The sequence below is a fragment of the Typopeltis vanoorti genome, chromosome 17, assembly GCF_054136105.1.
Source record: "Typopeltis vanoorti isolate ZY-2024b chromosome 17, IOZ_Tvanoo_1.0, whole genome shotgun sequence".
NCBI classification, from domain to species: Eukaryota; Metazoa; Arthropoda; class Arachnida; order Uropygi; family Thelyphonidae; genus Typopeltis; species Typopeltis vanoorti.
This window is the reverse complement of record NC_143565.1, coordinates 1,505,695-1,523,846: the sequence shown is the minus strand read 5'-3', so window position 1 is coordinate 1,523,846 and position 18,152 is coordinate 1,505,695. Positions and strand designations below refer to the sequence as shown.

The 18,152-nt window shown below is 37.9% G+C and overlaps 1 protein-coding gene across 1 annotated transcript in view; it reads left to right on the top strand.

Moving 5' to 3' along the window:
• The window catches only part of LOC150097089 (myosin-14-like), a 1,147,103-nt gene that overhangs the window by 292,138 nt on the left and 836,813 nt on the right, over positions 1-18,152 (top strand). The window contains exon 8 of the mRNA XM_090407039.1: positions 17,829-17,927. Within this exon, the coding sequence (XP_090263165.1) occupies positions 17,829-17,927 (99 nt within the window). The remainder of the gene's footprint in view (positions 1-17,828; positions 17,928-18,152) is intronic.

The window sequence follows — 18,152 nt, the reverse complement described above, 5'->3', positions numbered from 1 at the left end:
ATTTCTGGTGAGTTCTCCTCATTGGTCTCCAAAAAATCATCCACCGAGTTGATGTTTCTTCTGTGAATCCACTAGGAATTACCCTAACATCCAATCCAGTGGGATGTGCCTGACCTGGAAGATTTCGGAGTCTTAGTCTTACTTTGGCTCTTACTAGCTGATGGTCTGTACCACAATCTGCTCCAGGACAAGTATGCACATCAGAGATGCTTGTCTTCCGCCGCTGGAGAGCCAGGATGTAATCAATCTGGTGCCTTGACCTATCACTGTTGGATGTCCAAGTATAGGTCCATCGTGGATGTTTCTGGAAGCAGGTATTGGTAATAACTAATCTGTTAGCATGGGAAAATTCCAACAGTCTTTTGCCATGGGTGTTATGTACACCCAGACCAAACATGCCACACTCCGGCCTGACTCTCATACTCTTTTCCACTTTTGCATTTAAGTCCCCTAAGATATACAAGTATGTCTCTCCTTGGTAGGCAGTCCAAAACAGTTTGTAAGTTTTCATAAAATTCCTCACTCTCTTCTTCAGGCCTATCCGTGTGGGGTGTATAAACTACCACAATTGATACATTGGTAGGCTGAGCCTTAAGTCTAATAGAGAGTATCCTATCATTAATGGGGTTATAACTAAGAAGGCTTCTTGCCTAAGCTGTCTTCAGTATCACAGCTACCCCATGTTTTGAGTCATCACCTGAGTAAATAACTAGCTTACTGTCCTGTCTTTTGAAGTGATCTTCTCCATTACATCTGGTCTCTGTAATTCCCAGGATGTCAATTTTATACTTATCTCTTTACAGACAGTCTCAAGAGTACCCATCTGTAGACCCCGGACATTCCATTTGCTTATGTAAAATTTCTTTTTAAGATTAATCTTATGCCTTCTGTGTTGCTCATTCACAGTATCACTGACTTTTGATGGAGACTGTAATATACTTCTCGAACAGGACCCTCTGCCTAAGCCCTGAAATTGAATGTCATCAAAGACAGGAATGGATCATTACTAACAGAAGAGTTGGAAATCAAAAACAGATGGAAAGAATACTGTGAGGAACTGTACAGCAGAGTGGATAAAGAAAATGTGGAGTCCTCTCACCAGGAAAATTTTGATTTGGAACCTCCTCCACTTAGGCATGAAGTTGAAAGAGCAGTTAAGCAGCTCAACAGCAATAAGGCCTCAGGTGCAGATGAAATCCCAGCAGAGTTAATTAAGGCCACAGGGGATGGAGGGATAAGAGTGTTTCATACATTGATTACAAGGATATGAGAGACAGGATCATGGCCTAGAGACTGGAAGAAGTCAGTTTTCATGTCACTACATAAGAAAGGTGATAAAAAGGCATGCAAGGATTATAGAACTATTAGTTTGATATCTCATGCAAGCAAAATTTTATTGAAGATCATGTTAAATAGGATTGAGGCCAAAGTTGAGGCAGAGATGCCCGAGGAACAAGCTAGGTTTTAGGAGAGGTAAGGGCACCAGAGATCAGATCCTTTGCCTTAGACAGATCATAGAAAAATATAAAGAATTCAGGCTCCCTCTGGTAATGTGTTTCTGAGACTACTCTAAAGCTTTTGACTGTGTTGAGCATGTAAAACTGTGGGAAGTAATGAAAATAATGGGTTTTCCTCAACACATTATCAGGTTGATAGCCAACTTGTATAAGGAGCAACAAGCCACGGTAAGAACAGGTGTTGGACTGACTGGCTTCAAGTTGGAAAAGGAGTTAGGCAAGGATGTTTACTTTCTCCTCACTTATTTAGTATATATGTGGAGGACATCATGCGCCCTGAAGAATTGCTGTTCAGAAGACATCAGAAAAAGGTTAGGAATGGCTAAAACAACAGTCAGAGACTTGTCTTAAATCTGGAAGGATGGATCTATCTCCTTGGAAACAGAGTTGAGGATTTTGGATGTAGTTGATTTTCCAACAGCGACTTATGGATGTGAGAATTGGAACCTAAAGAAGTCAGATAAGAAATAGAATATCTGCTTTTGAGATGTACAGAAGGTTGTTGAGGATATTATATACTGAAAGGTGTACAAATGAATTTGTGTTAGAAAAGATCAGCAGAACTTTAAGGCTTCTTAAGAATATTAACAGAAGAAAGTAAAATATTTTGGACATATAGAAAGGATGAAAGGGGACTTCTCAGAACAGTAATAGAAGGTAAAGTTCCTGGAAAAAGAGGCAGGGGTAGACCATCAATGAGATGGATGGATGACGTGTGTGGAGTGACTGATCTTCAGAGAGTTGAGGCTGCCAGAAAGGCAAACAACAGGACTACACGGCGAGGCCTGGTGTGGCACATCACCGAGCATCGGAGTGACCATACGGCATCTGTAGATGCCCAGTGAAGTGAAGAATAAGAATTATTCAGTATGGTATTTTTTTCATACTGTTGATTGTACGGTTATACTGGAGGCCTGTTTTGATTTATTGTGTGTTCACATTTGCTTTTTTATACTGTACAGCACATACTGTATTGTCGGTATGAATCACAAATATACACAAGAGGAAATTGAAAACGTGCAAAATTTAATTAAAAATATAAATCCAGATGTTGAAATTTCACAAACAGATGTTACGGAATGGATTACAGGTAGAACCGAAAGCGAATTAGAAATCAAATCAGATGCTGAAATTATAAATATGACTATACAGAATGAATTTGAAGACGATGATGACGATAAAGAACTCGTAGGAAAAAAAAGTAAAACATGGAGAGGCAGTTGACAGTTTTAATATGTGTATGGAATGGGCTAAGCAGAATGATATGCCATTCCACAAAATTTTGTTGCTAATGCAGCTCCGAGAAGAAGCATTCAAAAGAAGTTTAGCTTCCAAGAAACGAAAGAAAATCAGCGAAGTTTTTACAAAGAAATAAAAACTTTTTTTTGTGTTATTTTGCGAAACGTTTTTTTTTGTGTTATGTACGAGAAAGTGATATTTTTACGCAAATTAAGTTATGTACTGAACTATGCAATTTTATTAAATCAGAATCCTCAACAATACAGATACATATTATGTACTCTATTATTTTTTTGTTTTACATTACAGTATAGTAGCTTTTTTCTATCAGTTAATTTATTTACAGAATTAAATTGATGTACCATTAGAATCTGATTATTTTTGTCTTAAATGCTAGTTATTGTTGTCTCTTGGGGAAAAATTCGTTCATCCAAACTTTTTGCTAATCCGAACAAGCACGGTTTTTATTAGTTCGGATTAGCGAGATTACCATTGTACAGTATACAGTATTGTTGCAATTTATATTTTGCCATGCTTATGTTTATCTCACTGATTACTAATAAATATTTGCTTGTACATGGTTCTGTTCACCAGTGCCAGCTATCTACTTCTTGTAGAAATTCTGACATGTTTAAGTTAAGTGGTCTATAAATTGCATTTAACGCCAAATACTGTTGAAGGGCTGCATGTATTACTTGAATGCAAAATGCTTTCAGCATGTTTAAATTTAAAGGTGATTTCCTTCACTATTAATTTTTGTTTGTGAATATTAGTATTCTGTCATCTCACCGTTTTTGTCAACAGCGTATGTAGTTGGAAAGAAGTTTGGTATTTGATGAGTTATTCATCAAATACCAAAGCTAGTAGTGCAAGCTAGTAGACATACTAGCTCCAACATTGCTTGGATCAACAATGTTCACATCCATAATTTAGGCAGAGGACGATGTTCGAAAAGTCCACTACAGTCTCTAAATCATTTCGGTCACCTTAAAAATTAATGAACACAACCAAACAAGAAGACTGGGAATTGTCTGACTATCCTCCCATTGAACATCAAGAGATTTACTAGATCAAAATCAGAGATATTGATCAAAATCAGTATATTATATTATTCAATAATATTGAATAATATAATATACTGAATAATATACAAAGTGGACGTCATTGCTGTACAAGAAACTCACCACACCCACAAGGAAATATTACCATTCCTGGCTACATTCTTTTCAGTGATAAGCCTGATGAAAGACATGGCATGGCATGGCAATCTATGTAAACCAAATGTGTTAAGAATCTCTGAATCTCTGATCCATTCACAAAGTGAATTTTTTTGTTGGTATCCATCCAGCTGCACAACTTCTCAATCTACAGCATACTGTATATAAGCCTCCTCTACTTGACTGGCCAATCCTTGCACTTCATCAGTCAGCCCATCCTGGCTTCATTCTTAGGAATTTCAGTTTGCACAGTATGTTATGGGATACAATAATAATAATAACCAAAGCCTACAACTGACAGACTGGATAATAACAAAAGAGCTTCAACCTCCTTTATGACAGCAAACAACATGGAGACTTCAAATTTAGAAGATGAGGATCAGAGACAACCTATGACATCTGTTTTACCACCATTGATATAGAAGGAATTCCTCTAACCTCAGTCTATCAAATACTGCCTCGTTTTCCCCACAGCCAACATGGACCTGGCCTGATTACTGTAGTAAATCCTCAGAATAACAACTTCCCAATACTCTGATGGAATCTCATGAAGGCAAACTGGCCAATATTTATTGAATTCATTGCAAACAACATTCTACATATTCAACATAATTTCAGCTACAGTTAATAGCTGTGAAAGATTCACTAAACATCTCATTGCATCTTGCAAGAAATACATCCTAAGAGGAATCAGAAAAATCTACACACCATGCTGGTCAACTTAAGAGTGTTAAAAACTGAACTAACCAGGCATTGCTTTTGCTCTTAAGCTCCTTGGATGACAGAAGAGCTTGCTGGCACAAAGAAATGAACAACCTCAACTTTACCAGATCATGTTTCAAGTCTTGGTCATTGCTCCTTTGACTGGAAGGTACCAGTACTCCAAACAGAACTAAAGGAAAAGTAAAACCTAACAGTATTACAAAAATTTTAGCACAATGAAGCTAAACTCAAAATTCCTGCATATACCAAAAGAGAGATCCATCATCTTTACAAAAAAGTTTCCTTGTTATGTCCAGCATCTACAGCGAATTCTGATCCAGTTTCTCTTGATGAAATTGATGCATCACTCAAAGCACCTGAAACAGGTAAAGCTCCTGGTGTTGATGGCATCCTTCCAGACTTTCTTACTCACCGTAGCCTAAGGGTAAAATCCTGCTATCTGATTTCTTCTCCTTAATAATAAATGATGAATGACTCCCAAAACTTTGACATGAATTGAAGATGATAAATAGCCTTGCCAAAATCAAATAAGTTAACTGATTACCCTAATAACTACTGCCTTATAGCATTGCTTTGCACTCCTTACAAATTATTTGAAAAGATTATCTTCTATGGGATTTCTCCAAAAATAGAAGCCATCTTACTCAATGAACAGGCTGGGTTTAGACATGGCCGAAGTTGCTACAACCAGGTCCTTGCTCTCACAACCCACACAGAAGCTGGATTTTATAGATTTTTAAATCTATAAAAGCAGTACTTTTTAAAAAAAGAATTGCTTTTATAGATCTAACATCAGCTTATGGAAGAAAGGTGTTTACTGTATAAAACAGCTAAAATAATTATTTGGAAAAAATTGTAAAATTACTAGATCAAATGCTCTCCAATAGGAAAATAAAGGTTCATCTGAATTCACAGAAAAGTTTATTTATGTTGGTGATGTAAAAGTTTGCCACCAAAGACAGTACCTTTCAATGCCTTGAGGAACCACTGAGCAATGATCTGAGCTCACTGCAAAATTACTTTGAAAGCTGAAGACTATCTCCTAATTCCCCCCCCCCCCCCCAGGAAAACTGTTGTTTCAGTTTTCCATCTTAAATAACCACAAGGCTTGTTGGAAGTTTTTCCACTTGGTTATATTTATAAATTAAAGATGCAGCAATAGGATTCTAATCCACGAAAGAAAGTATTTCTTGTTACTTTGATATCACACTTATCCATAGTCTAACATACTGAAAACATTGGGAAAAAACTAAGTTAAAGATAGCCTGAAAAAACATTATAAACAAGCTCATGGGTACAACTTGGAGTTGTAATACTTCTACTCTTACAATAGCAGTCCCCTAGCTCTGGTCTTCCCAGTGGCTAAGTATTGTGTGCCAGTTCAGAGTCAAAGTCACCACACTACTCTTGAGGACTTAACAATGAGAACCATTGCTGGTACCTTAAGATCTATTCCTACCCCATGGTTACCTGTTCTTTCACAGGTCACTCCTCCATGCTTCAGAAGAGAAGAAGCTACCATCAAATAAATAAATAAAATCAGACATGACATGTACATCAAAATATCTCTACATTACCTCCAGATCTCTCATCTGTCTTATGGAAATACCAGATGATGGTCCCCAGGGCTGGTGGCAAAGATTCTGGTATTCTCGAATGAACTACAAGCCACAAAAGTGTATGTGATTACATATCCAACTATCATACAACTAAGATTCAATCTACCTTGACACCTCTGGAGCCAGTTAAACAGATTTATTATTATTATTATTATTATTTTTCGGGCTACTCCAGGGAGTCCTTAGACTCATCGAGGGAGGCCCTAAACATCATGTCCACACAACTATACGCCATTCTCACAGTATCTATCATACCTTGCCTTGAACTCGCTCACTGTCATAGCACCCACAACAGACTCTGGCAGCTTATTCCACTCATTTACCACTCTAAAAGTAAAGAGCCCAGCTCTAACACCACTGCTAACCACACTCTTGCCCAGCTTCCATAGGTGTCCCCTAGTTCTCCCACCACCAGTCCTGATCTCAAAAATAACCTCTGAATTAATCTTATAGAATCCTTTTAGCAATTTGAATGTCTCAATCATATCTCCCCTTTTCCGCCTATCAACCAGTTTCTGCAACCCACAAATCTTCAACCTGTTCTCATATGGTTCATTCCATAGACCTGCTATCATCTTAGTCTCTCGCCTCTGGATCCTCTCCACCTCCTCCCCATCAAGAAGGAACCGAGGTGACCAAATCTGGGCACAGTAGTCAAGATGAGGTCTTATCAAGGCTCGGTACAGAGGTACAATAACTTGCTTGTCTCTGCTTGTTAAGGTATTTTTCAACAACCAAGTGAGTTGATGAGCTGATTAAGCTACTTTCGCAATGTGCCCCCTAAACTTCATCTCCTTATCCACCAACACTCCCAAGTCCCTGGCCTCATCAATCTCTTGGAGTACAGTTCCACCCATGTGGTATACTGTTGCTAATCTTTTCACCCCAAAATGCACTTACATTTTGTCACATTAAATTGACATCCATTCTCCTTAGCCCAGAACTCCAATCTATCTAAGTCATCCTGCAAGACTTTGACATCTTCTGCATTCACTATCGCCCTCCCCAACTTTGCATTATCAGCGAACAAATGAACTGTTCCACTTAGATCCTTCCCTATATTGTTAATAAACAGATTAAAAAGCAGTGGTCCAAGAACAGAACCCTGTGGCACCCCACTAGTCACAGGCCGTCTTTTGGACTCCACTCCTGAATAAACCACTCTTTGATATCTCTCCATCAACCACCCACCTATCCATCTCACCAACCCTATATCCATTCTCATATGTTGTAGTTTACGGATTAGAATTCCATGTGGTATCCTGTCAAACGCCTTTTGCCAGGTCCAGCAGTATCACTGTAAACCCATTTCCCTTATCCAGTTCAGCCGTCACCTTGTTATAAAACTTGAGCAAGTTACTCAGGCATGATCTACCCTTTACAAAGCCATGCTGTCCCCTGTACAGTATCTCATTTTCATCAATCCATTCCTGTATTTTTCTCTTGACTACTTTCTCCAAGACCTTGACAACTCCTGATATGCTGATTGGTCGGTAATTTGCAACCATAGTCTTGGATCCTCCTTTATGCAGTGAAACTATTTTCCCCTCTTTCCATGCCTTAGGGACTAAACCAGACCCGAGACTCAGATTAAATAACATGGTCAAAGGCACTGATAATTCCTTAGCCACTTCACGCAAGACCCGTGCCGGTATACCATCCAATCCCACAGATGTATTCACATTAAGGTTCTGTAATAGTCTATTCACCTCCACTTCATTCATCACAATTCCCGTATAAACTAATGGCTCCTTCATTTTTTCAATGTCACCACCTGGATGATATACTTTTGCAAAGTGTGCGCTCAGTAACTCCACTATATCGACTGGTTCAGTGACCTCCTTACCATCGTCATTCCTTAAAATCATTTTGCCATGTACATTTTTTTTCTTGCTTGCAGCATATTGAAAGAACTGTTTGGGATTCTCTTTTGCTTGCATAGCTAGTTTCCTTTCATAATCGGCTTTTGCTGTTTTTACCACACTCGTTACCCTTCTGGCCTGCACTTTATACCGTTCGTGTGCCTGCAGGTCACCCCTTTCTTTAAATTCCCTCCACAGTTGTTTCTTTTTTTGCAGCTCAAGCTTAATGGTGTTATTCATCCATTTAACCCCTACTTGTTTTACTATTCGGACCCTAGGTATACAATCAGCCATAACCTCCTGTAAATGCCCCTTGACCACTTCCCATGCTCTATCGACGTCCAGCCCTTGCAGCTGTACATGCCATGGCACCGATCCAAGCAATCTCCTAAGCTGCTTATACTTGCCAGCACGGTAATTCCACATATACCCTGTCTTAATCAAAAATTCCACACCTTTAGCCACCTCCCAGGTCAAGACCTTATGATCACTCTCACCAATAGGTGGCAACATGGTCATATTCATTACAGTCAAATTGTGAGATGCTATTACCAGGTCAAGCACTCTCACACCTCTAGTATTTTCAGTTACATGCTGTCTCAGATAGTTATCCTTTAATAATTGAATAAAATCCATTTCCTTCCTCACATGTGTCCTCTCCTCCTTCCAATCAATGTTATCATAATTAAAATCCTTCATAATAATTACCCTCCTTCCACTCATTTCATCAATTTGTTTATGCATACTATCTCCACCATCTATTCCATCACCTGGTCTATAGCAGCACCCAACTGTATATTTTATTCTGCCAGTCTCAATCTCACACCAAATAGCCTCAAATGAGCTCCTTTCACTATCCTGCAATACAACTTCAATTCTCCTTGGCTGCAATTCATCAGCTATCATCAATAACACCCTCCCCCCATTTTATTCTCTCTGTCCCTCCTAAAAGTCCGCGCGGTTAGCCTAGTGGCTATGCGCTTCGCAACCATATGCCTGGGGAAGGAGTGTCCTAGGTTCGATTCCCGTTGGTGACGTGAGGAGCTGAAGGATCTTCCTCAGCCATAGCCAAGTTAGCCAGTCTTGGGTGTACAGCAGAGTTTTTTCCCCAGTTTATTCTGGGGGTTTTCATCCCGCAAAGCAGGCAAACTGGCCTTGAGAACTCAACACTACAGGCCATAGGATACACCGGGGAATAAGGCTGACCACCTTATCCTGTAAACGGAGTGAGGTCTGATGATCAATGAACCCTCGACACCGCAAGGTAAAAAGAGGGTATAAGGAAGATGATGATGATGTCCCTCCTAAACACACTATAACTTACACATTCTATCCTACTAACCATATCATCTTTCGTCAGCCATGTTTCACTAATGCCAATAACCTGTGGCCAAGAAGAGCCAATCAAGGCCACAAATTCTTCCTTCTTGTTCCTAATACTCCTGGCATTAGTATACATGAAATGCAGTGATCCCTTTGTCCCACCCCTATCTTGATGCGTTATTCTAAATGTCCCATTCCCATTTTTTTGTCCTTAGTGCTGGCTCAGGTACATTATATACATTTTTACACTCAACTGTCTCACTGATGTCTGCATATCCACTCCCCCCCCCCCCCCCCCCATCCTTGGTAGTTCTAGTTTTGCTGGTTCTGCACATCCATTTTCACTTCATTCAGCAACACTTTTTCCATTCTTCGCACACCAAGTCCATTCAAATGCAGGCCATCCATCTTGTATAAGTCCTTTCGCCCATCAAACTCATTCCACACGTCCACGAATTCCACACCACACCGTCTGCATAACCTGCGCATAATGTCATTTGCGATTAACGCCCTCCTTCTAAACTCCTCTCTTTCATACCATTTAGGACTAGACAAAACTGCTGTGCCTGCTTATTACACCTGTGGGAATTTCACAGTCACCCTTTTGCTTGTGTGCTACTGTGTAGACTATGCATCATATCATTGGTGACTTCCATACACACTTCTTCACTGGAGGCCTCAGGAACTTGCATTTACTTCCAGATAGTGCTATCAATTGGATAACTGAACTGTCAGTCTGCATATAGTTTTGCTCATTAATTTCTTGTATTTTCTCCTATACAATAAATAAAATAAATTCTTCAGATATGCTTGCAACATATGCCATATTTTTAATGATTCTGATGTTTACATGCAGAATAGAGAGCTCCTTCACTCTGTTAGTGAATTGCTTCCATTTAGTGTGAGTTAAGAATATGGAAGCTGTCACACTCTGGTGTTATTAAGTCTGCTTGTCAGTCTGTATTCATTTTGGTTACATGTAGTTGTCTTTCCTATGTGGTGCTTTGCTTTCACTGTAGTAGCCTGTTTAAGTCATCTGAGCTTTTCATTTTTATTGGCTCTGAGTTTTGTAAATTTCTCATGAATATTTCTGATCAATAATATAATAATGATAAAATATTGAAATACTTTACTTCATTGAGAACACAATTTGTTCTAGTGTTGTTTGTTTGTTTGTTGTAGTGTTGGAAAGAGCTTCAGAAAGACAAGTGATTGGCAATATTTCATTCATTTTAGTGTTGTACTATTTATTTTTGATAACAAAGTCTGTCTGCAGGATGTTTCCTGTGATTTCTGCATTATTTATTACTTGAGATTGCCTTCTTTAAATATAACATAGTAGTGGTACTCACAAGGTCAACCATGTGGACGTCGACCAGTGCAACTAGGCGAGTGCTGCAAAAATCAAGAGGCATTAACGACATAGACTTTTCAAAAATCATTTGATGTCGTGAGTGTAATATGTATAAAAGGCAGAGTGTAAGAGATATGTTTGTGGAGAGAGAATGTGAGAGAATGAACAGGAGATGAGAGAAAGTATGGATTTGTAGGAATTGTGATATATTATTAGACCATGAGACAATGAATGATAAACAGACTGAAAAGATAGAAGATGGTATAAAGGAAAGAAATGGAAATGAAACGAAAGCTAGTGAAACCTTGGGAGAGAAAGAATGTATAAGCAAAAGTTAGTGATAAAGAAGTGAAAGAAATTATGAATAAGGAAATGGAAATGAGGTATGGCAGAATGAGACATAGCAAGACTTTGGGAATGACAGAGAGTGAAATTGTAGGAATACAAGATTTGATGAAACCATTATTGAAAATGAAATACGAAATGAGGAATATGCAGAGCAATATTAGACAGATAGTAGAAACTAATGAAGGTGTTCAAGAGAATAGAATGAAAGAAAAAGAGTAAAAGAGGTGATGAGTTTTTCCTTGATAGCAGTATATGGAGATTCCATAGAGGATTAGTTAATGAGAGAGTTCATAAGGTCTGCTATCCAGGAGGGAGAATGAGTAGGATACTCCAGGAGTTGGACATGAGGCAGAAATGACAAGAGAGTTAGTCGGATTGTGGGAATGAATGACTAAGTGGACATAAGGAGGATGAATATCAGGAGGCTATTGAGAAAAGTGAAAGATAGCAGTGTAGTAGAAAAGATTGTCAATTTGTTGCTGAGATATCATGATGATGAGTTGCTACTGAGAGTCAAAATCATGCATTTTATGCTAATGGAGCTGTGTGAGGAGAAGGGAGTACAATTTGTGGATGTATGGCATGTGTTTGAGGGAAAAATGAAATTGTAATGGCATGATGAATTGCATTTGAATGGCTTTAGAGTGAGTGGACTGGATGAAGCATTGCTGGATGGAAGTATAGTGTGTTGAAGTAGTACAGTTGATACATGCAAGAGATCAGAAGCAAGAGATGAAGTGAAAAATCAGGAGAGTGGTATTGAAGAGACAGAAGTGCTTGGCAGTGGAAACAGTAGTAGTGTGAGAAATTAAGAGAAAACACAAATGCAGGATGAACAGGTAAACAGAGGGAGCTAGGGTGGACAGGGAGAGTGGATGTTGAAAGTGGCATTGTATGTGTGTATGAAGATGGAATATATTGCGATATGGGTGGGCAGTTGAGACCGAGCAGATATATGTGGTAAGTGGTACTAAATGTAATTGGGTACATGTAGTGGGAAAATCATAACCAACAAGTTGCTTGGATAGGGCTGGTTATAGACATTAAAATGAATTGCTGTGTTTGTTACAAATGCCAGAAATGTCAGAAATAATGGAGATGAAATAGTTTCATAGATCGAGTTTATATGCCCCGAAATCATTGGAATAAGTGAAACATGGTTGAATGAAGATGATGTCCTAATGGGAATAGAAATGGAAGGATACATTATTTTTCACAAGGGTAGAAAGGACAAGAAGGGAGGAAGAGTGCTGCTGATGATAGCAGGGGAATTATGTCCACATAATGTTGACATGAAAAAAAGAAATAGAGGCAGTGTGGTGTAAGGTGGTGGTTGACAGAAAGACACAGTTAGTTGTATGTTGCTATAGGCCAGGGAATGAAGAGCGTGGTGATGAAGAAATGTATAAACAACTTGGACTAGTGAACAAAGGAAGGGTAATTAATGAGTGATTTTAATTATGTCAGTATAGATTTGAATGAAGTGGTGATAGTATCATTTGAAAATAAGGAAAATGAATTGCTTGAGAGATAACTATCTCAGATACCATGTAAAGGAGGGCATGCAAGGATCAAGAGTTATATATCTGAAATTTTCATCAGAGGATGTATTGTGAGTGGGGTTTCACACTTTCCTACAGTCGGTGAGAGTGATCATGAAGTGATCAGCTGTGGTCTGGCTAGCTATATGTGAGGAAAGGATATATGTGGAATTATAAGGCTGGTGATTATGACAAGCTTAGGCGGCTTGGAGCAATTACATGGAACAAGAAGTTGAGCGGTAAGGAAATAAATGCTGCTTGGGAACTGACAAAGAAATACATAACAGCATCAATGTATGAATCTATTCTGAAGGCCAAAAGGCTGAATAAGTTAAGTGTAAAATGGATAAATGAAGAGCTTAAGCATGAAAAGAAGGTACTTTGGAGGCAGTACAAGATAAATAATGGTAATAATCAGTTTCATAAAGAGTATAAAGAACAAACCATGAGAGTGACTCAGTTAGTAAGGAAAACAAAAGTGCAGTATGAGCATAAATTGGCTAATTAGGTGAAGAAAAACCTCAGAGATTGTTTTAGACATGTGGCAAGTAGAAGGAAGAATGATCATGATAAGATTTATTTATTTACGTATGGCTTGTACACATGGTTAAAAGACAATAAGATATAATACACATGAGTATAGATAAGATACACATATATGATTTAAAAAAAAAAAAGTCTACATTCAGGCAAATACAAATATGAAATTTATGACAAGCATCAGACAGAAGATTAGTCATATTTTAACATTTAGGTTTTTGATCCAGTCGATCACCTCTGGGGATAGGTGCAATTCTAGCTCGCCTCCTCGTGGTGCACCCTGGGATGCACCACGAGGAGGCGAGCTAGAGCATGTCACCATGCTAAAGAGCTAGAGCAACTGGCGGCCAGACCATTGTGCAATCTCCTGACCATACATACACATGGAAAATCATGATAAGATGATGTTAATGGTAGAATGGTGACTGCTGCAGAAGCCATTGTTGAGGTATTTGGTAATCAATTTATAAGGGCGTTTAATCCTGATCAGGGCGGAATCATGAGGAACTAACATGTAGAGGACATAGGAGAGGATGACTGAATTGTGAGCGAGAGGAGATATTTGAGAAAATAAATATCTTTGATGTCACTAAGGTGACTTTGATGACATATGATCGCATGTCTTAAGGGCATGTTCCAGGGAATTGGCAGTAGTGTTGGCATGCTTGTTTAATAAAAGTCTTACAACAGCACAGGTTCCAAGGGAGTGGAAGGAAGTTAAATTGTTCCACTTCATAAAAGTGATGATAACGCTGTGGCTTCAAATTATAGATCAATCTGTATATCTGGAATTGTAGTGATGGTACTGGAGAGATTGGTGAGAAGTAGGATACCAAAATGGATTGATAAGAGTAGTATTCTCTGTGGTTATCAGCATGGGTTTGTTAAAGGGAGTTAATGGGAGATGCACAAAATCATGTTTTACTAATTATGTACTATAACAAGGTGACAAATACCTTGGACAGGGCAGATGTATATACGAGGGTGGTCTGAAAAGTTCTCGGCCTAACAATTTAAAAATGAATTTATAATTCAAATTATTTTTATTTTTCAAGAATTTTATCATTATGCCACAAGCAAAAGAAAGAATGAATGTGGAAGAATAAATTTATTGAATGCAGATGGTACTCTAATGTCAGAAACTAATGAGATTGTTCAATTAATGAGTACTCACTTTGCTAAGATATATCAGCCAGGTGTACAGGGGTGGTCTGAAAAGTTCTTGGCCTAACAATGAAAAAACGAATATATTATTTGAAAATTATTTTTATTTTTCAACTTAATCTCCCTTAAGACTAATACATTTATTCCAGCGATGCTCCAGTGCCATTATCCCGTCCCTGTAGTGGTTCTCAGTAAGATCTGCAAAATACCTCTCTACAGCTGCAATCACCTCTTGATTTGAAGAAAAACGCTGACTAGCGAGGAAGAGTTTTAGTTTTGGGAAGAGCTAGAAGTCAGAGGGAGCCAAATCTGGGGATTAAGGTGGATGTTCCAACAATTCATAGTACAGATCTATTAATTTTCCAAAACAACTTTGTGGGCAGGTGCATTGTCCTGATGAAAGATGATTTTTTTCTTCTGCATGCCGGGTCTTTTCTCATGAATTTTTTCGTCTAGTCTGGTGAAAAGATCAGAATAATAATATTCCCCAGTTATTGTTTTACCCTTTGCAAGAAAATTAATAAACAAAATGCCTTTAGCATCCCAAAACACTGATGCCATGACCTTTCCTGCTGATGGAACTGACTTTATCTTCTTTGACGCTGAACAACTGGCTTCTGTCCACTGTTTCGACTACTGTTTGGATTCTGGTGTGTAATGGTGAATTCAAGTCTCATCCATAGTAATAAATTGACACACAAAATCAGTTTTATTCTTGTTAAAATGCTCCAAGTACTGTTCAGAGATTTTCATGCGAGTGCATTTTTGATCTGCTGTGAGCAAGCATGTCACCCATCTTGCGCAAAGCTTTTTCATTTGCAGTTCTTCATGCAAAATACATCCTTCTCATTCCTTTGAAATGCCTATAAGCTCGGTAATTTCATGCACTTCGACTTGCCGGTCATCCAAACCATATCATGCACTTGATCAATGATTTCTGCTGTTGTTACACTTTTTGGATGTCCTTCACGTGGATCATCTTCAAGGCTGGTACGGCCACGTTTAAACTTGTCAGTCCATTTCTTATTTGTCGAAAACGAAGGAGAAGAATATCCATAAACTTTTATGAACTTGGAATGAATTCCTTTTGGCATTAAATCTTCTTTTACAAAGAATTTTATAACTGCACGATATTCAATTTTATCCATTTCAAGGGATACAGACAAAATGAACAACAATAGTTCCAAAACAGCTGTATAAAACAAACTACTTGATAGAATGACTTGCAATTTCACATGGATGCTTATGACAGATGTACCAACTTAGAAAAAAAAAAATTGTGCCAATACTGTTGCCATCTGTGGTCGAGGCTGAGAACTTTTGAGACTATCCTCATACAATGATATACTTGCATTTTGCAAAAGCTTTTGACAGACTGTCACACTACAAGCTCTTAAATAAACTGAAACAGATGGACTTGGATAACAGATTTCTGAGTTGGATTAGTGACTGGCTGTCAGATAAGTATTAGAAAGTTGTATATATTCAGGGTGAGGTATCCTGAAAGAGGAACATCGCTAGTGGTGTACTTCAGGGGTCAGTTTTGGAACATTGTTGTTCATTTTGTGTGTTAATGAACTAGTGATATGCAGCTGTTTGCAGACGAAGCAAAATTGGGGATAACAATGTAGAGTCAACTGGATGTTATGGCCTTACATGAGGACTTGAATTGATTACATGAATAGACAGGTAGGTTGAACTGTCAGTTCAGTGTTGTAACATATAAAGTTTTGAGATTTGGTAAGCAACAATTGGATGCAAAGTATACACTTGGTGGGGAAACTCTAAAAGAAAATAGAGGAGATAACAGATCTAGGAATGATGGTTGACAAGGACTTGAAATTCAGTGGCCACATTGCATAAGTTGTGAGGAGATCACATCGGATAACGGCACTGATGTAGAGGACCCTGACATGTAGAAATAGAGAGGGTATGATTCCATTGTATAAGGCAATGATCAGGCTTCATATGGATTACTGTGCACAGATCTGGTCACTTTGTTTTCATGGTGACTAGGATATGTTGGAAAGGGTCCAAAGAAGATTCAACATTTGTCAGTATTCTTTGGAATGTGGAATACAAGAACACATTGAAAGAATGCAAGTTGCAAAGTCTCATGAATAGCAGGAAGTGGGGGGGATGTGATTGAAACAAATAAGCTAGTCAGGGGTTGTTATCAGGTCGAGATGGAAGAGAGTTTTAATAGAATTGGAGAGGGGCATAGAACAAGAGGCCATTGTTGGAAACTGTATTAGGAGGGTGTGAGCAGAGGAGTGAGTGGAATGCATTGCCTGAGTGTGTTGAGAATGTAGACACATTGAATCAGTTTAAGGCATGGTTGGATGAGCATTGTTTGTAATAGTGTATACCTCCCATGATTAATCTCTGACTCCTTGGAGGTCAGATGTTAATAATAATAATAAACCCAATTTATTTCATTTTATTTGACTGCTAGTCAAATAAAATGAAATAAATTCTCTGACTTCTTTTTTATTCCCTAAAAAGAGTATCCATAACATTGACTTGTAACTGACTTGTGAACATTGCTAGACAGCTTTTCTCCTTTCTAGTGCTTGTGGCCATGTATGCTTTTAAAGGCATCTGAACAAGCAGATTGGAAATGCCATCTAGTTATTCTTAACCATAGCATGAATAGCTTTTGAAATAGCATGAATATTGTGACTAATTTTTATGAGACTTGAAAGTAATGTTTGTCTTTTTGGGCAGTTTAGGCAATAAACAAACAAGATAAACAAAGAATAAAAACAAGTGAAATGAGATTTACAAGAGGAACTGCAAAATACACATTATTAGACCAAAAAAGTAACAAAGATATTTTAAAAGAAAACTAAAAACAAAATCAATAGAAGAAAAACTAAACAGTTACAAACAAAAATGGAAAGCACATGTAAACTGAATGGCCAACACCTGATATCCTAAACAAATAACAAAATGTCAACAAATTGGAAAGAGAGGACCGGTAGACCTCAAAATGGATATTAGATGGATAATAAGACAGGAACAGACCAATGTGGTCTCTATCCGTAAATAGCATTATGATGATGGATTTTATGAATTTCATGGTTAAAGCTTATGTTTCTGGAAGGGAACAACAACTTGTCTGCTTGAAAAGGCCCATTCAAAGTTCCTGTAGTTGGCGACTAGAACCTATAGCAGTCTTTTTGCTGGCCTTCTTGCTTAATGGAACCAAAAACATTGCCATTGTAATAGTTTTATTAGAAATAAAACTTAAAACTGTTATTAACTATTAACAAAACTGTCATGCTGTAAACATAAACTTGCTTATACTGTAAAGTACATATTGAATGTTATAACTGCAGATGTAGGATGCAATAAAAATTCATTCTTAACATTGATAAGACCTCCTTGAGAAATCTCGTTCTATACGACAAGCAAAAGATGAAAGGTGTTTCCACATGTTTTACCAGTTGTTGGTTGGTTCATCTCCAGACCAAAAGAGTAAGTAATGATAAGGTTTTATGTTATTCTAATTTTCTGATCAAGTTTTATTAAAAGGAATGTTCAAGATATAAACTGAATTATAATGAATAAAATTTAAGTCATTTACTAGTATCTCTACCATTAAGTTCATATTAATAGCTAAGCAAGTTTTTATTCAATGGAGCACCCTACTTTAATGTACATTTTTGGTTACTGTTTATACATCATTTTGACATGAAATCT